Genomic DNA, 27,165 nt, shown 5'->3' with positions numbered 1-27,165 from the left:
TCAGAATGGCAAAAATTTTTTTCCTAAGGTCACACAGCAAAAAGGTAGGAGAAACATAACTTGAATCAGCATGGTTTTCAAAGCTTTCAGTCCAGTGTTTTGTTTTTTTTTTACACTGTTCAAGACTCATGAGGGTATGCATATGTGAGTATGTATGCATCAAAACAAACCATCCAGTTTCCTTGGATCCTCTCTAGTTACCATGGAGATTCCAGCTTTTAGAATAAAGTAAAATGGAAAGAGCTGCCGAAAAAGGAGATATAGGTCCTAATTCCATCTCTCCTACCAACCTGCTGAATAGACATTCACTCTTCCTCTTTGGATTTACTTTTACTATTTATAATAGGGAAAGGCTAAGCTAACTGATTTCTACTTCTATTATTTTAAGCGTATCTCCAGAATTTTCTGGGCATCCATACAGCATTTAAAACAACATAGTGCCAATAATCTAGGGATTAGGGCAAGTTTATAATAAATATGTAATAAACCTTTAAGGAGCCAGGCAAATATTTATTGGGCACCTATATTACAGATGAGAAGAAAAAATTGGTGAAAGCAGAAAATATATTTTTTCCCTTAAAAGCTAGTCTTTCTCATTTTTTTTTTTATTGTATCCTACAGAGTCATCTGAACTGCACATACCCTCTGCACCTCAGTTGTATCATTTGTTTGGGAGCTACCATACTAGAAATTCATTTCTCTTTATCTTGGTATGTAGCTTCAACCTTGTTTAAAGATAAGCAGACCTTCCCAGGAGAGGATAAGAAAATTCTTTACAGTGATTTCCAGAATTCAGATTCCACATAACCAACCTTGTCCAGCCAGTCGGGTTGGGGAAAGGATCACACTTCTCTCACAGCTCCACCTATATTATGGTCCTGTAGATTTTCAGACCCTCTTCCACGTTCTTTTGTAACATTTGAGAAAGAGAACAGGCTCTGCAGTAAATCAGTGATTTAAGTCTTGGCTTGGTCCCTTGAGTCCTTGACTTGTCACAACCTCTGAGTTTCTGTAAGGTCTGTAAGAGGGGTCTTCGAATTGCTGTAAATTGAACCTATTTAGCAAATATTATTTTATGTCTACTCTATGCCAGAAACTGTAGAAGGCACTGAGTTTACAATGTCTTCTCAGACTTTATAGTTAAGGATACAGACATAACAAGTCAGCAAACAAAAGGACGTATGACAAGTGATAAGTGTTACAAAGAAGCCAACATATATGCAATATTTAAATATTGGCAATAACATAAGTACAGGGCATATGGTCAATGTAGCTATTGTTAGGTACAAAGTATGTGCACCTGGCTTTAGGGAGCAGGTGCAATGGAGAGCAGATTCTGGATTAGGAATGGAGAGACCTGGATTCAAATCCTGAAGTGCTGATCATTTGTTAAGCAATAAAAATTTTCTTTTTCTCTCCAAAACTCGACGTAACTTTTTTCTTTTACTCCTCATGCTCTATGAGGTAGTCAATACTACGAATATCTTTGTTTTACAGTTGAGGGAAATGAAAAGAGGAGACTTAAGAGTGATGTGTCACCTTACCCAAGGATGCACAGCCTGGGATTGGGTCGCAGGGTTAGAGACAGGCTCTGTCTGATATCAAAGCCCAGCTTTAGATGCCCACAGATGAGGTAACAGGTGTGGGAATGCTGTGTCAACTCAAAAAACTGTCTAAGTAGTGGTGGTGGCTCTCAGACCATGTAAACTATGATATATTTTATATATATGCACATACATAAATCCATATAAAATATAATATGCTATATATTCATATAATATACATTATGCATAGCTATCCTTATAAGGACATTTAGCACATGTTGTATATTCTGTATCTGTACTTCCGGATAATTCATGTCAAAATAACCAGGTTATTGATGTAGTAATCATATAAAATGATTGGTAATTCACTTTTATCACACGCTAAAAATGTATTAGACTATATATCATAGACTCTTGGCTTGATGTGGCTAAGAATCATGGTGACTCTTGCTAACATATATCTTTGATGATGACCATGAATGTGAGAAAGAAGGGATCAGGGACTACTTGTCTGGCTGTTTATGGTTTCTCTCCCCTGATGCACCGCTGAACGAACAGTGCTGTTGCATATCAGGGAGTGTGCATTTCTAAACCTACTCCTCTAAACTCAAATCAGCAATAGTTTTCCTCCTGGCTTTTGAAGCAACTGTCTGGTCTCCTAAGCAGCTTTCCCACCTGATTCTACACTGGAACACTGCTCTGTTATATTGTGAAACTCATATTTGATGACTAGTTCCGTGTTTACAAAGAAATAATCAAAGTTAAAAAAAAAAAAAAAAAACCTTCATGTTTTGTATCTCTTGCCCAAAGGAGAAAAGACAAACTCCTTAACATGATATTTACCCAGAAAATATTTGTTGAGTATCCACTATGTGCCAGGTATTGGTGTGGGTGCTTGCGATACTTCAGTGAACAAAAGAGACAAAAATTCCTGCAAATCCTGGTCTTCCTTAAGCTTACATTCTAGTAAAGGGAGACAGACAACCAACTATCAACAGCCAATCAATTACATGCACTAGGAGAAGGTGATAAGTCCTATAAAAAGAGCAGAACAGGGTAAAGGGGAACAGAAATGAAGTGAAGAGTGAAATTAAATGAATATGCATGTACATGTATGCAGTTATATTCATAGTATATGCAATTGTACATATATCTGAAAGAATTAAACAACTGTTTTTGCCATCTTTACTTTTGCTTTCAAAGATCTCTCACAATTGCCCACCTCCCACTGTCACTCAAATCTAGACTTTCGTTAATCTTTTAACCCTGCTCACTCTATGCTCCTACGGGTCTGACATTTTTTAAGGTGTCCCAAGTACTATCCTCTCCTCTGCTTTTGCAACTGATTTTCCCATCTTTAATATAAAGTTCTCTGAATCAACTGCCACCAACCCCCCTCACACACCAAATTTTCATCCTGCTAATCCTTTGTTCACTGTTGGAACCCTCCTCAAACACATCTCTCAGAAGCCTCCAGCTTCGGTGCCCAGGATACAGGCATCGTACAAACACTTCCCTCAGGGCACCTGTCACATTGTGCTGTGGTTATCTGTTTCCTGTCTGTCCCATGCCTTATGCTGAATATTTTGAACATAATAGTGAAGTTTTATTCCTTTCTACATCATCCGCATTTAGCTCTAGCAAACATAGGTTTGTGATCCGTTGATAATATTTGTGCTAAATGAGGACTGGTAACTTCCTAGTGTTGAATTTTTTTAAAAGAGTTATTGTAGAGAGATGAGTGTGAGCATGGAGGGGGAGCAAAGGGAGAGAGAGAAAGAGAGAGAGAAGCAGACTCCACGCCGAGTGTGGGGCTCAATCTCACGACCCTGAGATCATGACCTGAGCAGAAATCAAGAGTCAGATGCTTAACCAAGTGAGCCTCCCGGATGCCCTGAACTTCTATTTTTAACCCTTTTCTTTAATCTTTAAAAGGGATGCCAGTCTTTCACACCTCTACATGCTTCATTCCACTGATTAAAGGAGAAAGAACACCTTGACCCCATAAGAGCTGGTCAGAACAAATTATGATGATAAGAAACACAGAACAGCCTCTCTGGGTATTTCTATTTCTACATATTTATTTTCTTTAAAAAAAGGAAAGAAGTATCTAGCACAAATCTGAGTAATTCAATAATCCAACCACAGTGCTTAGAAGCAAGTGAAAAAAGGGGAGGTATTTAGTTCAAGTACTGTTAATAACTTCCTTCAGAAATGTGGTGGCATTGGCAGTGAAGGTGATAATCCAGACAATGCAAAAATGTCAATCCTTTCTGAGCTGTCAGTTTTGCATGAACAGGGTATCAGAATCAGGATGACAATGATCTCCATAAAAGACCCAATAAATGCTGTAGAGAGGAATTCTGCATTGGAAAGAGGTAGGACATTTGCTTTCCTGTGTTTCTTGTGACTTGGGGACTCTATGATTCCATGGCAGAACAAAGTGGTTTCTTCACCTGGATTTTCATTCCCCAGGAATCTCCTTTTGGGGCTCTGCTGGCAGCAGAGGAAAGATCCATGGCTGTGGGAAGAAACATCAGCACGACAACCAATTTCATCCTTTTGGGATTTTCAGAACATCCAGAGATACAGGTTGTCCTTTTTGTGTTGTTTTTGGGGATCTACTCCATGACTGTGGCTTGGAACCTGGGCCTCATTGTCTTGATCCGGTTGGAGTCATGCCTCCATTCTCCCATGTACTTCTTTCTTGGAAACCTGTCCTTTGTTGACATCTCATATACATCCTCCATTGCTCCCAAGATGCTCTGCGACTTCTTCAAGCAGCAGAAGACAATCTCCTTTGTGGGCTGTGCTGCCCAGTTTTTCTTCTTCATTGGTATGGGAGGCACTGAATGCTGTCTCCTGGCAGCCATGGCATATGACCGGTATGCTGCCATCTCCCACCCTCTTCTCTACACAGCCCTCATGTCACCCACCATCTGTTTGGGGATGGCCATTACAGCATACACTGGAGGGTTGCTCACTGGATTGGTCCAAACGAGCTCCATATTCCAGCTGCGTTTCTGTGGGTCACGAGTCATTAACCACTTTTTCTGTGACCTGCCACCCCTGCTTGTCTTATCTTGCTCTAGTACCTTCCTCAGCCAGGTAGTGAACTTTCTTGTTGTGTTTGCAGTGGGTGGGACATCAGCTCTTGTGGTCCTTGTGTCCTATGGCTACATCATTGCTGCTGTCATGAAGATCCGTTCAACCCAAGGGCAGATGAAGGCTTTCAACACCTGTGCCTCTCATCTGACCACAGTAATTCTCTTCTATGGCTCTGGTCTCTTTTCATATCTCCATTCAAGTGCTGGCTACTCACAGGACCAAGACAAGGTGGTGTCCGTGTTCTATGGAGCTGTGATTCCCATGATGAATCCCATTATATATAGTTTGAGAAACAAGGAGATCAAAGATGCATTGAAAAAACTCAAGGACAGGAAGAAGCAGATGTCCTCTTTGTGTCTTGCAGTTCCTTGAGTTAAAAAAAAAAAAGTCTTAAGTTCTGCTATATGCAAATAGGCATAATAATAAGTCGGTCACAGAATCTGAGTAATGAAGAAGTTATTTCAAGCAACATCCCTAACCTACATGTCTACTGTCCAATTAGGCTCAACAAAGGTTTTTCTTCCCTTTACCTTTCTTGTCATGGACTGATGCAGTTTTGATTTTGGTCACTTGCAATAGAAAATAAATATTCTTTTTGATGACATTGTTTAGCTCTGTGGCAACAGGCACTGGGCCCAGGATGCCATGTCTTAGAGTCAGCTGGGTCATAGCCCCAGGACCACAAGCATCCACTACAGACCTCTTTACAATATAACACGACTCATACCAATCCACTCACCACTTGACACAAGTTTTCTGCTCCCCTTGCCTTGGATTCCTTCCTACCCAAGCATTGATACGACCAGGAGGGTGACTCTGGTTAACGAACCTGATTGCTCTAACTGGTTGGGTCTAGCAATGGTTGCTCAGAGCCAGGAGAGGAATATCATACCTCTAAACTATGCCCAAGATGAGCCAATATCATTTGTGTGGCGTCATGAAGTCCACTGAGCCAGAAACAGGAGCCCAGACCAGCAGATCCAAAGTTGTAATGTCACAATGAGCAAAAAGCCGAGATAAGTTTAAGTAAGAAATTAGAGTGCCAAACCTTTCATTTTCGTGACTTAAACCACTTAGTGGTTGGGTGGAACCACCTGGTTTAAGGAATAGGATCAGGGAAAAGAGGCTTCCCCTGGAAACTCTTAATTCCGTATCTGCTCCCTGAACGGTTCTCACTCTTGGTGCTGTGTGGATATTTCCTCTCTGTCCTCACCCCATTCTCAACTTGCTTTCACTCTGGGTTAAAGAGTTTTTATCTTGTCTCCTGTCTCTCTGGAATTTGACCTCAGCCTATCCCATGAATCTGATACCCCTGCTTTCATTTGTATGCTTTATCTCAGAAGGAACCCCACTCCAGGACATGAGATGGGACAACCAAGTCAATGAGCAGACCTGAATGTGGACTTTAAATTATCTTTGATCCTATTTTTACAAGATGGTTCTTGAGCAAAGACAAACATTTCTGAAGTACCGATTCTTTAATGGTTGTGTATATAAGTCGTGGTGAATCATGACAGCCATCCCTAAGTCATTTCAAGTTTGATTCTAAATAGTCTGCTTCAAGCCTTCTTTCAATTCATGCTGTTATTGGTTCTAGTCTCGGACTACATGCATTATTTGCAAAGTGTTCCCCATTCCTTGACTTCTCCAAACCAGGTTAAGAGTTACAGCAGTGTCACAGAAGATTACCTGTTGTATGATTTGATTTACAGGAGATTTATAGAAAAGACGAACTGTAGAAATGGAAACACATTGGTGGTCACCTAGAGCTGGCGGTGGGAATAGGCATCAACCATAAATGGGGATGAGGAAACCCTGGGGGGTGACGGAAGTATTCTAAAACTGGATCATGGAGGTAACTCTGCAATTATATAAATCTGCTAAAAACTCATCATACCTTACATTTAAAATGGGTGAATTTTAATGCATGTAAATTGTGCCTCGATAAAGCTTTTAAAAATAAGTGATAAACTATGAAACAACAACAATAAAACAGGAAGAACAGGAAACCAATGCTGTTAGCTGGCTTTCGAGAGAAGAACAGAAACATGTATTATCCCATTTTTATGCATTAGGACAGTAAGAAACAGTGACATGCCTGATGTCACACAGCTGGTAAGTGACAGAACCCAGATGTGAACCTTAACTCTTTGACCCCAAACCCATGTTGCTGACCCCTCCACTACGTGAACTTTCTTCCCTGTTGTGTGACCTGCCCCCAGTCAGCACCGCTGTGTACAGAGCCATCATGAGGGACTCTGCTCACATTGCAATGTGACCAGAATGCTCATCTGAATGACATGTAAGCAAGAGACCCTCTGAGGTCTGATGTCCTTGGACAGTTCATTTAAGTTGCTGTCGTTACTCTCCTGTGAGCGTGGTGTGCTGAGGGCTTTATTTGGTGATTTTGTGTGTTGCTCATCTGGCAGAGACTTACTACTCTACAAGTTCCTACAGATGGCTTTACTTCCTATTGCTATTCAATTAGTCTTGAACAGGGGAAAAAAAAAAAGAGTTGCCACAATGTGTTCCCATCACATCCTCTCTTTCTACCACCAGCTGTGATGCTTTCTTATTTTGTCTTGGTCCGTGAGTAGTCTTCTCCCTGAGTTGTTAACATCTGTGTAAACTGTTCTCTATTAAAACATAGACGTGACTGGGGCAAACTATGTGCTTAATACATATTTGTCTAATATATGAATAAAATCCAAATTCACTTGGCAGATAATTTTGAGATTTTATGCCAAAGGAAGGGATTTTACACTTAATAGATGCTTATTATATGCCGGGCATTGTGCCCAGCAGTTTTTAAACATTCTGGTTTTTTTTTTTTTTATTGATTTATTTATTTATTTTAGAGAAAGAGACAGAGAGAGAGAATGAGGAGGGGCAGAGGGAAAAGGAGAAAGAAGTCCTTTCACGGAGTACTGAGCCTGACATGGGGCTCATCCCAGGACCCTGACACCATGATCTGAGCCAAAATCAAGAATGGACTGAGCCACACAGGTGACCCAAACTATAACATATGCACAGATTCCTTGCTGAAAAAAAAAGATTTTAACACTAGAGGTAAGAAAATGTCTCCTTTGACCCTAGTTCTCAGTTTCAGTTCCTTCTTGTACTCCCCAAGAGGCAATGACTTGTTATGTTAGCGTGTAAATTTACAGTTTTTCTGCATATTCATATACATTCCAACATATAATATTGCTTTATGTGGCTCAGTGTGTGTTAAATAAATGGTATCATACTGAATAATCCTTCCACACCCTGCTTTTTCCTTTTTTTAATATTTGATTTGATTTTACTTTCTCAGTGTTCATGTTTATGTACCACATCAGTGCTCCATGCATACCCTGTTGGGTTCTTTTTTTTTTCATTCAACGTTATTTTTTGGAACTCTTTCCATGCAATACATTTAAATCTACCTCAGTCTTTTAAATCATTTCACAGAACTGTCACACCAAAATTCATGTAATTATTCTGCTTTGATGGACATTTGGGTAGTTTCCAGTTTTTGTTAGTTTATTACAAACAGTATTGTAATATACGTGCTTATACATACCTCTTTGTGCTAACGCCCAATTTTTCTGGTAGAAACAGAGAAGTTGAATTGCTATTTATAGGATTTGTCTATTTTTAAACTTTAATAGACACTGTCAAATTCTCTCTAAAGTGGCTAACAATGGATATCCCTGCCAATGACATTCTAGGGCACCTGTCTCCTCATACCCTTGATGAAGGATGATATTAACAAAACTTAATTTTTTCCTACTTGATAACCTCTTTATATGTATTCTTTTAATCCTTAAAATGATCTTGCTGGATAAGATTTTTTTATTTACATACAATGTACTACATACCATATAAAGACTATCTACAGTCTTTTTTCAGTTCTTACAACCACATATAAACACAAAATAGGGGTTTTAACCATTTTTATCTAAGAAATGAAATATTTAAGGCTCAGGAAAGAGGTCACATAAACACAAAGGCATACGCTAACAAGTGAGGGAGATCCTAAGTGCATATCTACATGACACTAAGATATTAATTGAAAATATGCATTCTCATATGGAAGTTTGACATTATCCAGAAATGCTCAGAAATGAAGAAGAAAATATTAAAGCACATTCTGTCAAAAAGTATTTTCTCAAGTCATGCATAATTTACGTGCAGAAAAAGAAAAGAGAACTGACTTTTGTTAAATAGCTATGGCCAGTTTTGATAAGATCACTTATGTTACATACCAGCAATGACAAGCTTTATTTAAAACAGCATTATCCTGGTGGGTATTATAGAGGGCACGGATTGCATGGAGCATTGGGTGTGGTACAAAAACAATGAATACTGTTATGCTGAAAATAAATTTTAAAAAATTAAAAAACGAAACACAACAACAAAAATAACCCAGCATTATCCAAAAATGGATTTCTCAATGGGACAGTTTTATAAATGGCTTTATTCTCAAGTGACCTTGAAACAACGGAGAAACAAAAACGTTAAAACAAAAACAGAATGGAATTAATAACAAATCCATAACGCTTATCAAAGGTAACAGTAATGATGACATTCTATCCCAACTTAGAGCGCTTGCATCTAGATTTAGATAAAGAAATGTCCAGTTGTGCTGTAGTCTCTGGTGAACGAGAACAGTCTCAAGTAGCTAAAAAGTTCTGAGCAGAATCTGTGACTCATCTGTACCGAGAATTTGGATCATCTGGCACACACTCATTCTTTTGTGTTTTTTTAAAACATTTTATTTATTTATTTGACAGAGATAACAAGTAGGCAGAGAAGCAGGGTCCCCAATGAGCAGAGGAGAGGAGGAAGCAGGCTCCCCACTGAGCAGAAAGCCCGACACGGGGCTCGATCCCAGGACCCTGGGATCATGACCCAAGCTGAAGGCAGAGGCTTTAACCCACTGAGACACCCAGGCGCCCCATACACTCTTATTCTTTTTTTTTTTTTTTAAGATTTTATTTATTTGTCAGAGACAGAGAGAGAGCGAGCGAGCACAGGCAGACAGAGAGGCAGGCAGAGGCAGAGGGAGAAGCAGGCTCTCTGCCGAGCAAGGAGCCTGATGTGGGACTCGATCCCAGGACTCCGGGATCATGACCTGAGCCGAAGGCAGCTGCTTAACCAACTGAGCCACCCAGGCGTCCCTACACTCTTATTCTTATCCATGGTTCTCTTCTGCATCCCTGCTTTGTGTCTCTCACAATTCTTTATTCTATGACCACGTATATTTTATATGTTTCTGCAAACTCCTTGCTCAAATATTTGGGAGCAAAGTAGAGTATAAAAATGTCTGAGAGTTTGCTTTACACACTAGGTTGGTGCATTTTTTTAATTGTATTTAAATTAAATTTAGGTTTCATATACTGTAGTATTAGTTTCAGGGGTAGAATTTAGTGGTTCATCAGTTACACAGAACACCCAGTGCTCACTACCTCAAGTGCCCTCCTTAATGCCCGTCACCCAATTACCCCAAACCCAGCAACCCTTCCTCAGTTTGTTTCCTACAGTTAAGTCTCTAATGGTTAAAAAAAATAAAAAAGTCCCTTATGGTTTGCCTCCCTCTCTGTTTTTGTCTTATTTTTCCTTCACTTCCCCTATGTTCACCTGTTTTGTTTCTTTCCACATATGAGTGAAATCATGTGGTATTTGTCTTTCTCTGACTGACTTATTTTGTTCAGCCTAATACCCTCTACTTTCATCCACATCCTTCCAAGTGGCAAGATTTCATTCCTTTGGTGGCTGAGTTATATTCCATTTCCATTTTCTTTATCCAACCATCTGTTGATGGGCATCTGGGCTCTTTCCATAGTTTGGCTATTGTGGATGTTGCTGCTATAAACTTTGGGGTGCAGGTTCCCCTTTGAATTACTATGTTTGTGACCTTTGAATAAATACCAGTAGTGCAATTACTGGGTCATAAGGTAGCTCTATTTTTAAGTTTTTGAGGAACCTCCATGCTGTTTTCCAGAGTGGCTGCGCCAGCTTCCATTCCCACCAACAGTGTAAGAGGGTTCCTGTTTCTCTGTATCCTTGACAACATCTGTCGTTTCCTGACTTGCTATTTTAGCCATTCTGACTGGTGTGGGGGTGTCTCATTGTGGTTTTGACTTGTAGTTCCCTGATGCCAAGTGATGTGGAGCATTTTTATCTGTGCTGTTAGACCAACTCAGTCAAGAAATGGGTTGGTCCGTTGGAAAGGGAATTAGTCGTGTAGGTAGCTGATGTCCCTGACCTTTGCTCCAATTCCACCCTCATTCCTACTCGGTAGTCCTTCTAGACTTCCTCCTCATAATTCTCCCAGTTCCCTCTCAGTCTCTGTCTCGGTCTCTCTCTGAGCTTCTGTGTATCTCTCTGTCTGTCTTGGACGACGATCCTGACCCCCTGGTCCATGCTGAGGCCCTCCCGAATGTTCTCTTTGTCCTTCATACTTCCCTTTCATACAGTTCATCATTGTTCAATGTCTGTCTTCCCATTAGACTACAATTTCCACAGCAAAGCAAATGGTATCTGACACATACTATGTGCACAATAAATTTTTGTGAGCACATTAATCATACGACTGTATCTCAGAAAGTTTTTAGAGCTGTAAATGACCTACCAGTGACTAATCTGTTCCACTCCTCTCTTTGCACAAATAAAGACTTGAAGCTTTGTGGGGGGGTGAAGTAATTTGCTAATGGCTCCTAAGTGTTTAGTGAAAGCACCCCCTTTCCAGGCAGCCGCCTTCCAAGCGCTCCACAACAGCTGACGGTGGCCTGTCAGCAGCTTCTCAGAGATGAGGTGAAATGGCTCTAACACATTGTGGCCCAAGGATCTTTGCTTCATGGTTTGGCAACTCTCACTTCCTGTTTTCGGGGAAATCATGTCACTCAGCTCTGTTGCATGAATTTCATGGCTAGGAAAACTTTCCTGCTTCTGATCATAATTGTAATGCCTCACTGGAAGAAACTTGAGAAAGTATATGTTGTTTCATGCTGTTTCCACACCATGTTCCAGGGATCTCAAGGGTCTGCACAGGACTTTCCCAAGAGGCGAAGAGAAGAAGCCACTGGGCTTTGGGTCCCTGGCCCTTGTTCAATCAATCAAGGCAGTCCCCCTGCCAACCTTTTTTTACGTCTTTAAATATTAGTTTCTGTGTAAACTTGCATTTGAAAATAAAGTTTCCACTGCTAAAATTATGGTTATAATCCATAAATTTAATACAGTCCTCTAATTTTGTGAATGAAGAAGTGACAGGCTGAGGAAGAGAAGCATTTTGCAAGAGAAGGACAAGTCTGGGATTCAAGCTTACTTCTCCAGACTCCCACTGCCTGGACTGTGCCCTTTACACACACACACACACACAATCTCACACAAACCCACACAAACTCACAGTACTCTCTCACACACACAATACACTCATACACAATCACACAGCATTTAAATACATGCACATGCACACACACACACGCACGCACCATGGAGGTGAAGGGGAAGGGTGGAAGAGGTGGTTCTTATTCACATCCCAATACCAATAAAGCTGGTCTCAGGCCTCTCCCCTCCCCCGCGGGAGCTTGGCTTGCTTCACCCTTCCCTCTCTCTACCCTACTTGTGCAGTGACCAGCTGCTCTCCTCCCTCTCCCTGCTCAGGAAAAGTTCTGTTCTTGTCACCTTGTGAGAATAGCTAGTCTCCTTCTTGTCCCGGGGGTGCAGCAAGAGGGAAAAGCAGGTCACATGGGAAGCCTGAGCTCTCCCAGCGGGAACAGAGTTGTTGCCTATAGAAAAAGGACTTCAGACTTCAGTGAAGGAGTCTTTTTCCTGGGAGGAAGGGTGTGATAGCAGGAAAGTTTGCCTCCCGAAGCCCTGACACCACAGTACGTGTGTGACCCCCAAAGTATATCTGTGAGAAATCACCATACAAAGTAACCACAACAAGGCAGAATGTGGCTTATTGAGCTGACTCAACCAGTAGATTCCCCTCCCCCTTAGACACACACGCAGGGACACATTTCTTCCAACACAAAGGTTCGAGCTCAAAAACCAAGAAAGAGAAATATTTAGGTGCCAGAAAGAGAGAACTTGAAATCAGGGCAGCCAGTGGGAGCTGAAGTTCTATGGTTAAGGGACATTCTGAGTCATAGTGGGCTCCTGGGATATTAGGGGCTGTGGGAGGTGATCCAGGTCACTGGACTCATGTACAATATTCACAGGGGACTGGAAGTCAAGAGAGGCTGTCTGTCTCAGCCACCACCTGCAGATGAGAAACATTCCGCCCACTTGCCTGTGGGAAATGGTTGAGCTGTTTGCCATCTTCTAAGAAATGTCAGAACCCCAGGCCTGTGTTCATGCAGATGTGAGGTCTTACTTCACACTGAGGCCAAAGAAATTAACAGGAATAGTGGTCCAGCAGGAGTGTCATGCCTCAACAAAAACAAATTTAAAACCTCTTTGGAGGGACAACTGCACGAACCAGAGCAAACTGGCCTGCTATAGCAAACCCCCGTGGAAAAAGAGCTCAAGAGTCATAAGTTACAAACCACACAAGGAAACAAGCCAGAAAGAGGAAGTAGCATTGGGAACAACAAGTGGGAAAATGTACATGCCATGACCCATATGGGACAGAGTATCCTCAACATTTATTAGTAAAAGATCACAAAAGATCACCTAGTAAAAGGCGAAGCTTTCAGCTGAAGCAAGTTAATTGGATTGTGGACCCATGGACCATGCACCATGCCGGTGCTGCAAAGGAGCTCAACAAACTATTATTTTATAGATGCAGAAACAGAGATTTAGAGAGGGGAAGTGACTTACCTAAGGTCACCAGCAGGCTAGTTGGCAGATGAAGAACAAAATCCAAATCTCCAGAATTCTAACCCTGTGCTACTTTTACTGCCCCATTATGCCCTAATTTCCCAGTTAGACATGAAAAAACCTAGTTTCAAGAGAGGACCAGGAGGAAACAGAGACAGAAAGACATTCTTGAGACTTTCCTAAGACTCTATGTCCAGAGCCAAGGCCCTCGGTCTCGGTAGCCAAGCTCAGATTTGGTTCTGTAACACTAGAAATTTTAAATAAAACCCCTTCCATTTTCTTTTGCATTATGCTGACCTGTTTCTCTTTCCTGTTCTTCCTCTACCTTCCTTAGTTCCTGTCCTGACTGTCAGCATGAAGGAATTGTCATCAGAATTAAAGCAGGTCGGTTCTGGTAGTTTCTCCTTCCTACTCAACTTCTACCCCACCTCTAGACAGACCCTGCTTGCACACTGTGCAAGAGGATCATGGAGAGGGACGAGGGAGTAGGGGAGGGGTGAGATCTGGTACCTTTAAGCCAGCCTCGTTAGCTGCAGGTACTGGGCAGGGATGGGAATGAAGGTGAGTATGGAAGTGGATATGGATTCAGTCCTTCAGGGCCAGAGCTTTCAACACTCGTTCAAACATAAATAAGGCAAAATCTCTTGGCATGTAGGAGTACGCCTTCTGGGCTTTTATAAGTCATTTGTTACATAAGACACTAGGCTCACACAATCCCTGATTCACCCAGGATACAATTATAGATCAGAAAATTAAATTATTTTATAATAAGAAATAACAAAGACACAGTAGTGTCAGAGTAAGTGCTCAGAAATATTGGTGTAGATTGAAATAAAAATCCTGTAATGTTGCTTCATATTGAATATTCATTTCCAACCATTCATGGCCTGACTTGCCAGGGATGTGTTTGAGAATCATTGTCAGCTTTGTCTGCTCTATTAATTTATTTACTCGTTCAATAGTAACAAGTGATGCTAGGTACCAGATACTGCACTAGACCCTGTAATACAAAAATGAAGTGAAAGGACACAGTCTCCTCCCATAAGGAGCTCACAATTTACTGGAAGAGAAGACAGTGACAATGAAGAGAAGACAAATGACTACATTTGTCAAACACTTTATTAAAATATACTGTGACAAATGCAAGAGATGTTATAGAGCACGTGAGAGGGACATTATAATATTAACTAATGTTCCACATTAATTAATGTTTCATTGGGAAGTACAATCCCAGGACAGCAAAGGTAAAGTCATAAGGGAGCTAAGGCAGGGACAGAGATAAAGCAAACTAAGTGGGTATATTACTGAGTTGATCACAGCTTAAGGAGAGATACAGTTGTGTAGTATCTTTGGACAAATCACATGAAGCCACCAGTCCTCCAAATGGTCCATTGGAAGAAAGACCAAATTATTTGCCAGATCCCCCCTATCTCTTGTCTCTAATTCAGTAATGCTTACTGGCATATGGAATTAGGTTCTCTGTACTTCAAGACTGCATTATCCAGTTCCTCTGGCCAACTACCCAAGAAGCCATATCCCATATGGCCCATGCTATAGCTGAGTTCAATATGAGGAAGGAGCCAAAGTCTCTTTGGGTCCAGTAGTGTTTATGGTCTCCAGATACAAGATTGGATGTCAAAAGACCCCTATTCAGTTTGGGTTTGCCTCCATAACACCCACTAATAAATACATGGTCAAAATCTACTTACATGTTCACATTCTTCATTTCTCCCTGCTCTAATCCCTGGTAAATGCCATTCTACTTTCAGTCTCTATGAATTTGCTTATTCTAGGAACCTCCTATTAGTGGAATCAGTCCTTTTTTTGGTCTGTCTAGTCCCAATTTTGACAAGTGTCGGAATGCTGACATAAATGTGGATTCTTGTCTTCAACCTCAAACATAAATTGGATTCTCCTCCTAAATGGAATGTCTTGCCCTATTTGTGCCATCACCTCAGGCCCTGGAGGTCTCTGCCGTTGGCTTTTCTGGTATCTCATTAATAGAATTCTAAGATTGCCAGGTTCTTACTTCATTTGTCCTTTTAGTCAGCTGTTTTTTCCAACAAATATTTATTGACTACCTACTATGCATCAGATTTTTTTTTTTTACAGGAGACTAGTATTCATGTGGATAGGTTGTGAAAATATTGAAATATATTCTTCTTGTAGGTTAACAGGTACTTTTCCCAACCTACCAAGTACCCTATCTGCTCTGATCTCTGCCTTAGAAACCCTGAAATTCTTCATGATCCACCAATAAAGGAATAATTGGGTCAACAAGAGGCCTCTAGGACGCTCACACTATGGTCCTCACCCATTCTGATTAGTCATTAAACAAGATAGACTTAATCATACTCCCACAGGACTTCCAGGATGGTGGGCATGTAAGCCAACCACCTTCTCTTGCTTGGATGTGATATAGAACATTGTTGTCAAGGTGGCCATAGCCCAAAAGCCTGATCTCAGCCCCCAGAAAGTTCAAAAGGACAATTTGGGTTCAGTGGAAGAAAATGCTTTCTAAGAATCAGAATTATCTGCAGAGGTAGAGGTCCCGGAGGCATCCAAGCCGAGGTTGGATTATATTGGATTGTTGAGACTGTATTGGAGGTGGCTCAAGCCTTGGCTGGGAGCGCACATCTGCTCCAATTATGGGATTCTATAATTCTATGATTCTAAATTGGTCATCAGTGAATTACAGACCACAGCCAAAACCCAGCCCCACCCCACCCCATTTTGGTAAACAAAGATTTATTGGAACACAGCATACCCATTCATTTATGTATCATCTACTTTTAAATTACAAGGGCAGAACTGAGTAGTTAGCACAGAGATCATCTTGTTGCAAAGCCTGAATTTTTTTACTCACCGGCCATCTACAGCAAAATCTTGCCAGCCCCATTCTAAAAGACTCTTAGGATGAATTCCTTGATAAAGCAACCAATTACTTCTAATTTGCCTCTGTCATTAACCAGATGGCATGGCTACTAGATTGTTTTCCTGCCTGTCTTTGTTTAGGACATTAGTAAAAAAAAAATATTCAGATGATCCCTTAGAGTCAATATGGCTTCCCATGCTGTCAAATGGACAACTGGAGGAAAGTCAAGCTCCTGGGGTGCTATAACATGCCTTTTCTCCCATTTCCATTGTGAGAGGACTGAAGCACACACCAGCAAGCTCAGCACGCTGAAGGCAGATACACACTGAGTTCCTACCCGGGTCATATGGAGCTTTTTACATGGATGATTTACAACTTCACCTGTTACATACAGGTAGATGCTACTACTTCTGTTTCCCAGTTGAGGTGACAGAGGTTTAGGGAGGCTCCAGAACTTTCCCAAAGTCCCATATGGAGCGCGGATGTTGCTTACATTTCAAATCTGAAAACTCTATTTCACATTCATCTTTATCAGTCCAGACTTGAGATATTTTTGAGTAACTATACTAAGCAGAACAAAATCTAGAGACTGAATAGACCCACAACCCAGCCCATGCTCTTTTTTTTTTTTTTTTTTTTTTTTTAGATTTTACTTATTTATTAGACAGACAGAGATCACAAGTAGGCAGAGAGGCAGGCAGAGAAGGAGGAGGAAGCAGGCTTGCCACTGAGCAGAGAGCCCGATGCAAAGCTCAATCCCAGGACCCTGGGATCATGACCTGAGCTGAAGGCAGAGGCTTTAACCCACTGAGCCACCCAGGCTCCCCCACCAGCCCATGCTCTTAATGTCACATTTAGATCACCAAAATAATAGAGACAATGGGAATATCTCTTTTTTAAAAACATGTATTTATTTGAGAGAGAGAAAGAACGAGTGAGCAAGAGAGTGCACAGTTGGGGAGAGGGCAGAAGGAGAGGGAGAGGGAGAATCTCAAGTAGACTTCCCACTGTGCAAGGAGCCCAGTGCTGGTCTCAGTCCAACAAACCTGAGATCATGACCCCAGCCAAAAGCAAGAGCTGAAAGCTCAACCCCCTGAACCACCCAGACACTCCTAAGACAATAGGAATATTTCAGTGGAGGACCCAAAGCTCCCAACTCCACATAATTCTGGAAGAACCACCTGACCTAATTTGCTTGTTGTACCTTAACCTATTCATGATCACTTCCGATAGAAAGAAGTGTCTCTGCTCAAAATCCCATCTGGAGATCCTGTGGTTAAAGAGGAAAACATTGAACGTTAGACTGTTTTTTTTACCCAATAATGAAACAAATAGAGAAATGTGAAATCTGCCAGCAGCTGACCCAGGGAGGTCAAAGGCTACTCAGTTATTTCTTTTGTTCAGCTATTTCTCAAAGAGGAAGTTACATGACAGAAAAGATGTGGGACTGGGAATCAAGAGCATAGAGGAATCCCACTGTATTTCCAGTCCTGTTGTGTATAAGTCTCTTCATGTGAAGCTGCTTTCAGCTCAAGGATGATACGAGAATATTAGACTTCGTATTAGACTGATGCCATTAGGAATCCTGAAGGCAGATGGGGAGGGGGAAAGGGTTGGCCCTAATTGCTCTGTCTCCGAAAAGCTTAGATTGGAGAGGAGATGGAAAGGGACAGGAGCTTTGAGGGCCCACTCAGTCACCCAGACTCTTAAAAGAACATTAAATTTGGTATTGGCTACTCCAAATATGGCACCTACAATGGGTGCCCAACAAATAATCGATGCTCAGTAAGTATTTATTGAGGGAGGTAGGTTGGGGGGAATGGGGTAACTGGGTGATGGGCATTCAGGAGGCCACGTGACATGATGAGCACTGAGTATTACACACAACTGATGATTTACTAAACTCTACTTCTTCTGAAATTAATGATGTACTGTATGTTGGCTAAGTGAATTTAAATTTAAAAATTAAGTATTTATTTAATAGGTAGATGAAACAGGCTTCCATTAGAATGTCCTAGATGTGCTGAGAAGGGTACAGAGACAGCCTCAGAGCTCGGCGGGAATGAACGGTATGACCGATGGGTGATGTCTGCCGGGACATGGAATAAGGAAGCACACACAGCCTGAAGACCGAGTCGGTGCGTATTTCTTCTTGAGTGCAGTGGAAATGTCATCATCCTACGTCACAGACTTGTGTCCCTCAAACCTACATATGGCAATGGCAAAGAGAAACAAAGAGCAGAAAAGGAATAGTTGATGAGGAGAAAAAGCATTAGCAAAATTGGGAGGAAGAGGGGAGGGAAAAGTATTAACCAAGAAAAGAAGAAAAATGGCACAGCCTGCCAAATCCTGACCTAGCTCCTGACCTAGCTTTCAGCGGGAATTTCAGAGGCATTTCACCTGGGCATTCTGTTTTTCAAGATTAAAGGGACCCAAGGAACCACAGTGTTCTTATTTTGGGGGTCAGAATGCACAGTTGGGGCGCCCGGGTGGCTCACTCGTTTACCATCGGCCTTCAGTTCAGGTCATCTCTGCTCAGTGGGAAGCCTGGTTCTCCCTCTCCCACTCCCCCTGCTTGTGTTCCCTCTCTCACTGTCTCTCTCTCTCTGTGTCAAACAAACAAACAAACAAAAACAAATCTTAAAAAAAAAAAAAAAAAAAAAAAAAAAGAATGCAAACAGACCTGATGGGAAAAGCAGTCTCAGAAGGAAGGGCTTACCAAAGCAGCTCTCAAAACATCGGGTTAGCAATCGACTCTTCAGAAAAGAAAATGTTATCACTTTGTTCATGGATACGTCCTGCATTTTCCAGAACCAAGTTTATTCCAGAGTCTTTAAAAGACTTTGTTCCTCGACCCACTTTGTGAGCATTTGACCAGTTTCCTGGATCCCTGCTAAAAATAAGAACGGGATTGGTTCCCCGCAAACACAGCCAGGGTTTCCTACCCATGTCAGATCACAGGCGAAAGGCAGAAGTTGGAAACAGCTGGACCTGCCCCAAGCCCACACAGAATCGAACCTCAGGCATGAATCACGGTTTGGCTCAGAAGGTTGCACGTGCTCAAACTGAGAAAGAAAGCAGACGCGGGACTTCCCTCTTGCCTCTTTCTGGAGGAAGTGAAATCACACTTCTGCAGCACTGAGGCAAACATTTGCAGAAAAGTGGCCTTTTTCTTTTAGAGACTCAAGTTCGATTTTCAGGCCCTGTAGAGTAGCCATCTGGACAGTTTCTGCGATTGCATATGCCTTTCAGCACAAGAAAAATCAGAGGGAGTTATCGGTGAGCAGAGTAAAGCAAGAAAGAAATGAGTGACTCCACTTCCTCACCCCTGACCGCCATGAGCCATGATTTCTGCCCGTGGCACGCAAATTGAAGTTGTACTGGAATTTCCATCATTTTATACTTCTCTTTTCATTGTTTCTCCATGAATAGAAAATAGAACTTCCTTGGACACAGCAATCACAGGCTTTAGATCACTTCAGGTACATGGAAATTCCAAAGATAATTTTTTTCTTTTGTGTTTAAAATGCATTTTCATGCCTCATTTCCCTGAGTACAAAAGTGATGACTATTCCATACCCATCCCTGTGTTTGCTACTTAGTAGAGTCTCACTAAAAATGTGTCAGATGAGTAAAGATATACTCCTTGTTGAACACTCAAGAAATATAGGAAAAGAAGAGGGAAAAATTTACATCATCTATAAAACCTACCAGCATATATCATCGCCATCAGTGAGTCGGTGTACGTCTCTCCAGTAGCTTATATGCATGTAGTGGAGGTCACACTGGATGCCTATCATGCTTTTATCACTTAACCTTATGGCATAAGAATTTCTTTTGTCACTAACATTTTTTGAAAATATAGTTAAGATGGCTATAAAATATTTCGTCAATAGATGCAATATAATTTCACTCCTGTTGGCTCTGTTAGCTATTTTCCACTTTTTGCTGTGGTAGAAATGAAGAAGCCTGTCCAAAAAACAGGACAACTGTGTGTGTTCAGAGATAGAGCAGCACCGGCATAGAAAATGATTTATATCCGCCTTGCTTGGACTCTCATTGAGGAAGAGCGAGAACACACCAGGATCTATTAACAGGTAAACGAAAAGTAATAAATTGTCAGCATGTCTCCAAAACGGGGTAAGTGTGCCGGTTTTCTCACGATGATGAACTTACCCTGTGGCGGTCTGACAAGGGGTATGAGGGCATTTTAATAGACTTATTGGAAGTTCTTGAGGGCGTTCACCTCTAATGTTTCTAGTGGTGGAATCACTCTACTGAGCTACAAATTTATAAGTAACTCATTTGTTAATTACCCAGGACATCCCCTGCACAGGCTTGCTTCTCTGGCCAAATATGAACAGCAGACACTGGCTCATACATTAATGCCCCCCCAGATACAAGGAAATTCCTCCAAGCATGATAACCTAGGCATGAATAGGCCCAGAACATCACCAAGGTTTGAATAATAACTAGTGAAGTTCAACCTGTGAACCTGGACAACTGCATCAGCGGCAACATGCCACCATTCAAGTCCCTGAGACCTTTTTCCCAGGTTGCACACAGGTGGTAGTGTTGTGGTACCTGTAAACTGAAACACGACGTTCTCAGCCTCAGCTCTGCCTCTGGTTTGTGGTAAGATCTGGGGGGCCATGTGGGTACCACTGGGAGCTTCATTAACTCTTCTGGATTCTTTGTTTACCACCGAATGGACTAAGATGCACCTTAATGGTCTGAAAGAAGTGATGGAGCTGGCCTTGGGTTAATCCTGGCACTAGATCAATGGGTCTGGAAACACGTTTCCAAACTACAGGGTCTAATAGACATGTTACATACATGTATATACATATATACATCATAATACACACAGCATAGGCACATGGAAGGAAATTCATGAAATTATGTTCTCCTAATGATGGAACAAATGAGTTGTTGCTTCAAAACCACTGAGTAATAAAAAGGCACCTTTTTTTATGCACCTAGACTGAGTACATAAACTTAGCAGCAGAACGAAAAATTAAAGCTGTAACAACAGGTACCAACTTAGCAACTGTACACACACACACACACACACCAGAGGATATGTAAGTGTGTACATACATACACAAATACTCCTTGGCTACTGTCTGCTTTTTTTTTTTTAAGATTTTATTTATGTATTTGACAGACAGAGATCACAAGTAGGCAGAGAGGCAGGCAGAGAGAGAGAAGGAAGCAGGCTCCCCACTGAGCCGAGAACCCGATGCGGGGCTCGATCCCAGGACCCTGGGATCATGACCTGAGCCACCTGAGCTGAAGACAGAGGCTTTAACACACTGAGCCACCCAGGTGCTCCAGCTTTTGATCAAAATCTAAATCAGAGTGTGGATTTTTCTCTTTGCTTAAACATCTCTGCCTGAAAGGAAACAACACAATGTGGGGCCAATGCTTTCAGTCTGAGCACTGAGGACAGTACACACCGAAGTTTCCAGAGCGCAGCAGAACCGAGTCTACTTCAGCCCCCGCAGCTCTGCCTCATGTAACGGCACCTCCAAAGCCTGCACTATGAGGCTCATAACAGGGAAAGTCCACAGGATGTGTGTCCAAGATTGTCATTCTTTTCTTGTGTGTGAACTGCCTTCACCCTCAGCTGAGTGGGAGCCCCAGGCCTTGGCTTTGACCTGCCGTGAGCCCAGGGAAGGGGGAGGCAGGGAGTCTCAGCAACGGTTCACTATATACAGTAAAAGGAAACCGGTGCTGGAGTCCTAGGAGAGAGCCGTCAAAGAAAATCTGAAACATCAGAGCAAAAATGAAACCAAAACTTTCTTTCAAAGCCAGAAATCTGCCGTGAAGGCAGCCATGAGACGTGTGGTGGCACTTTTTTTTTGATCCCACTGCTGGGGCAGAGTCACCAGCCTGGGGCTGGGGGTAGAGGGGGGCTGTTGGGGCAGTTAACGGTTAAGGATACAGGACTGTCTTTGCATACCTAGCACAACATGATTTTTTCAAAGTCCTGATGGGCCTTTGTATTCCCACCAACTCTCGTTTCCCTATTTTGTAATTAGATGAGCCTGAAGAGGAACTGGTGGCGTTGGGAGAACTGTTGTATGTGTTCATTTCCGCAGCTGCGTTCTTTCCCTTCTGCTCAGTTTGTACCAAGCTTGCTGGCTGCTGTTTAGGGCTGGCGTGTGTGGGACTGTCTAAGCCATGAACGGCCTCACGGGTGCTGTCCTCTTCTGGGCAGTGGTAGCGTGGGCTGAAACGAACGAGCCTTTGGGAGAGATGAATGAGGCTGGATTTCAAAAATGCAAGAACGCCTTGAAACTACCTGTTCTAGAAGCCTTACCCGGAGGGGGCTGGGATAACCTGCGGAATGTGGACATGGGGCGGGTGATGGACCTGACTTACAGGGGTTGCAGGACCACGGAAGATGGACAGTACATCATCCCCGATGAAATCGTCAGCATCGCCCAGAAACAAAGCAACCTAGAGATGAACTCTGAAATCCTGGAGTCCTGGGTGAATTACCAGAGCAGCACCTCCTTCTCCATCAACTCAGAGCTCTCCCTCTATTCCAATGTCAATGGCAAATTCTCCTCTGGTTTCCAGAAGATGAAGACCCTTCAAGTAAAAGACCAAGCTGTGACTACCCGGGTTCAGGTGAGAAACCTGATCTACACAGTCAAGATGAACTCAGCGTCAGAGCTAAGCTGGAGGTTTAAGAAGGAGCTGATGGACATCTCTGAGCGCCTGGAGAACAACCAGACGCGGATGGCGACCTACCTCGCAGAACTGCTGGTCCTCAACTACGGCACCCATGTCATCACCAGCGTGGACGCCGGCGCAGCTCTCATCCAGGAGGACCACATCCGAGCCTCATTCCTACAGGACGGCGAGAGCAGCCGCACCGCCGTGACTGCCTCTGCTGGGATTGCCTTCATGAACATCGTGAACTACAAAGTTGAGGAGAATTACACCTCGCAGAGCGCCCTTACCAAGAGCTACCTCTCGAACCGCACCAACTCCAGGGTGCAAAGCATCGGAGGGGTTCCCTTTTACCCAGGCATCACCCTCCAGGCCTGGCAGCAGGGCATCCTCAACCACCTGGTGGCCATAGACCGCGCTGGCCTGCCTCTGCATTTCTTCATCAACCCCGACATGCTGCCCGAGTTGCCCGGGCCCTTGGTCAAGAAGCTGTCCAGGACGGTGGAGGCCGCTGTGAGGCGCTATTACACGTTCAACACCTACCCTGGATGCACCAATGCCAATTCGCCCAACTTCAACTTCCAGGCCAACACGGATGACGGCTCCTGCGAGGGGAAAATGACCAATTTCTCCTTCGGAGGAGTTTATCAGGAATGCACCCAGCTCTCCGGGAAGGAGGTTGTCCAACTCTGCCAACGCCTGGAGCAGAAGAATCCCCTCACTGGTGATTTCTCCTGCCCCTCTGGCTACTCCCCAGTCCGGCTGCTCTCCCAGATCCACGAGGACGGCTACAACCACCTGGAGTGCCGGCGGAAATGCACCCTCCTCGTCTTCTGCAAGACGGTGTGCGAAGACGTGTTCCGGGTGGCAAAGGCTGAATTTAGGGCTTTTTGGTGCGTGGCGAGCGGCCAAATACCAGAAAACTCAGGACTGCTTTTTGGGGGCCTCTTCAGTGGTAAGAGCATAAACCCTTTGACCAACGCACAGTCCTGCCCGGCTGGCTATCTTCCACTGCGGCTCTTTGAAAGCCTCAAGGTATGTGCCTCCCTGGACTATGAGATGGGATACAGGTTTTCAGTCCCCTTTGGTGGCTTCTTTAGCTGTGCAGTCGGGAACCCTTTGGTGAATTCTGCTGCATCCAAAGATTTGGGGACACCTTCACTAAAAAAGTGTCCCGGGGGCTTCAGCCAACACCTGGCCATCATCAGTGATGGATGCCAAGTGTCCTACTGCGTCAAGTCCGGGCTCTTCACAGGAGGGGCTCTGCCCCCTGCCAGGCTCCCCCCTTACACCCAGCCGCCCCTCATGAGTCAAGCTGCCACTAACACTGTCTTAGTGACTAACAGTGAGACGGCCAGCTCCTGGATTAAAGACTCCCAGACCCACCAGTGGAGGCTGGGGGAGCCGTTAGAGCTGCGCAGGGCCATGAGGGTCATCCGTGGGGATGGCGGTGGTCTATCAGGAGGGGCAGCAGCTGGGGTCACAGTGGGGGTCACCACCGTCCTGGCAGCCGCCATCGCCCTGGCCGTCTATGGCACCCGGAAGTACAAGAAGAGGGGCTACCAGCTGTTGGAGGATGAGAGGCAGAATCTGGCTGTGGCCACTGCAGACGCTGGAGGTGCCCCTGACCAAGAACAGGAGCGGAGTCCAGCCTGAATCGCTCCCCTGGAAACGCCTCTCCCATCTCTTCACGCTTGCCTTTGATCTGTCTCCACTTCTGCCTTCCTGAGGACTGGCGTGGCAGGTGCAGGAAAATGTAGGTATAACTTTGTGACTTCCTTAGGGCTCCCGGCCACAAAATGAACAGAGTTGCGTGGACAGGGTTGGGGAGGGTAGGACAGCCAACGTGCCTTTTAAGCCAAGGTCATCCTGGGGGCTAAAACGTGAAGGGGGTGTCTTTTCTCTGTGTGCATCACTGTTTATCTTCACCTGACTACAGCCCTGAGAAAAGAGAGCGGGGAGCGTGCAGACCTTTGGGTTTGGGGACCCTGCATTTAATCCGAGATCGGTTTCCGATTCACGAGCTGTAAGAATTTGTTTTGTTTTTTAAATATCTCTCTGGATTTCATGGTCCTGGGGGCTGAAATTTCCCCCATAAGATATGGGAAGTCCCGCACGGGCACTGATTTTCAGCCTTGAGGGTTCTGTACCAATGCATGGGGTCCTCCGAAGCTTATCTGAACAGCAAGATGTTGTCTCTACTAAGTCTCGGTATTCTAGCTTTCCAACCACGATTCAGACTCACTCAGATCGGGCCACTCTTGGACTTGAGACTAGTGCCATCAGGTCCTCAAAAATATTTTAACTTAACAATCTTCTATTAGGAGGTTAAGAGAGAAGGGACGGTTTCAAGACAAGGCGTGAGGGAAAAAAGGATGAGAACTGGACAAGATCCTGGCGCTCAGGGGAAACTGAAATCCTTACCCCTAACCACCTGGTCTCTGAGACAGTTTCCTGGTCTCTGTTCCAAGAGTACTACCCCTTCTTCATCCATGAGGGACCCCTCCCCTTCCCGTCCTCAGATCACTGTACACAACCCCAAGCACACACGCGTGTACCCCCAAACATACACGCACACCCCAAACACATGTGTGCGCACACACACCCCTTCCCCCCGCCCCAGCACATGCCAGCAAGAAGTCTGCATTTTTCTATGGGCGGGAGACAAGGGAAAATGCAAGAAGTCAAAGTAAGCCCACACCAAAGTATTATTTCCTCCCTAAAACCAAAACAGAATAGAAACTACCAATTATATATCTTTTTCTTCCCGCCCAGCAGAAAAGGGGCAGTCATGATCAAATCCACGTTTTTAAATGAAACAAAAAAGGCATCCAACACCATTCGTGACACATTTATTTCAGTTCCGGCAGACGTCCTTCAGGCATCCAGCAGGATGTAGGACTGTTTCCTGGCATTTGGGGCTTTGTCCAATTTTATTTATTTTTTTTTTTCTATTTTGGCGAGAGGGAGAGATTTGCCTGATTTTAATACCAGTCTCATCGAATTGTAACAATTAGGGTGAGTTTATTAATATTTCTCCATGACATTAAAAAAAAATTTTTTTTTTATTGACTAATCTCTACTCCCAATATGGGGCCTGAACTCACAAACCCTGAGATCAAGCGTCACATGCTCTATGGGCTGAGCTAGCCTGGCACACCTTCTCTACAACATTTTCAGTTAATTAAATATCCCTTCACTGAATCAGATGCCACAAATGAGTTAATTTTTGTGAAGGATAATCTGCTCTCGCCTTGTTAACATTCACAATCACGAGTTTCGGCTTACTTAAATCCTTCTGAGGAGCCTGAAGCATCCCAGCCTGTGGGAAGATGGGAAGGAGGCTACTCCTTTGTCTCCCAGAGCCCTCCTCTCCCGGCTGCCCAGCCACCAACACTGATTTCTGCAACCTCCACTCTGAATCCTGCCACTTAAACATTAAAATATTCTCCTAAACCTCTGGGTGTTTTGTGGGTGAGTTTCAGCTGAACTAACCACTTTTCTGCAAATTCCCCCATGAATTCCTTGAAGACCACTGAGTTAGAGAGACAAAGTGTAGCTAACGGCTGTCAGACTTTTAATGCACTAACTGCCCTTTGAAATAGAAGTTCTTCTCAAACTTGTATTTCTAACAAAATTATGCATAAATATGCATTAAAATGTGTACTGGAGAATCACGCTGTCCAACTGCTCATCTACAGGAAATGAGAACATGGGGGGTTTTCAGCCCTCCCACAGCCATCACATCATTTTTCAGCCATCACCTCATTTTGCAAAGTCAGAACCCAGGGCGGGGAGTTCACAGGCTCTGCTGTCCTGACCCGGGAGCCCAGCCTGGGCTCTGTGGAAAGATGAACCCCACCTTCCGTGAAAACACTCTCTAGATTCTCAGAAATCGACACATTTGGGTGATAAGGGCAGGTTTGTATTTGCATTTCGTGTTCGTGTTAGTATCGGGATGATTAATACTAAACATTTACTTGAGAAACAACAGCTGGCAAACTATTGAAACGTCCGCTACATTGTAGTCAGGTGGAGAGAACTGTAAGAAACAAACATCCACGTGTTTTAAGGCGGTCTTTTCCGCCTAGATTCACTTAAATTTCCCCTGCTATGCGGTCTAGCTCTTGAGAGGAACTAGAAGTC

At 43.4% G+C, this 27,165-nt stretch overlaps 2 protein-coding genes across 2 annotated transcripts; both read left to right on the top strand.

Annotated features, from left to right (window-relative positions):
• Nucleotides 1-4,061: 4,061 nt before the first annotated feature.
• Nucleotides 4,062-5,024, top strand: LOC131811702 (olfactory receptor 5A1-like). The gene has a single exon (XM_059140499.1). The coding sequence runs from the start codon at nucleotides 4,062-4,064 to the stop codon at nucleotides 5,022-5,024; it is 963 nt and encodes a 320-aa protein (XP_058996482.1).
• A 17,263-nt stretch (nucleotides 5,025-22,287) lies between these two features.
• On the top strand, nucleotides 22,288-26,475 carry MPEG1 (macrophage expressed 1). The gene has a single exon (XM_059143183.1). The coding sequence runs from the start codon at nucleotides 22,522-22,524 to the stop codon at nucleotides 24,673-24,675; it is 2,154 nt and encodes a 717-aa protein (XP_058999166.1). The 5' UTR covers nucleotides 22,288-22,521; the 3' UTR covers nucleotides 24,676-26,475.
• Nucleotides 26,476-27,165: the final 690 nt, after the last annotated feature.

Source organism: Mustela lutreola, chromosome 1, assembly GCF_030435805.1.
Source record: "Mustela lutreola isolate mMusLut2 chromosome 1, mMusLut2.pri, whole genome shotgun sequence".
Lineage (NCBI taxonomy): Eukaryota > Metazoa > Chordata > Mammalia > Carnivora > Mustelidae > Mustela > Mustela lutreola.
Note: the sequence above shows the minus strand (reverse complement) of the source record. Positions and strands in the feature narration are given on the sequence as shown.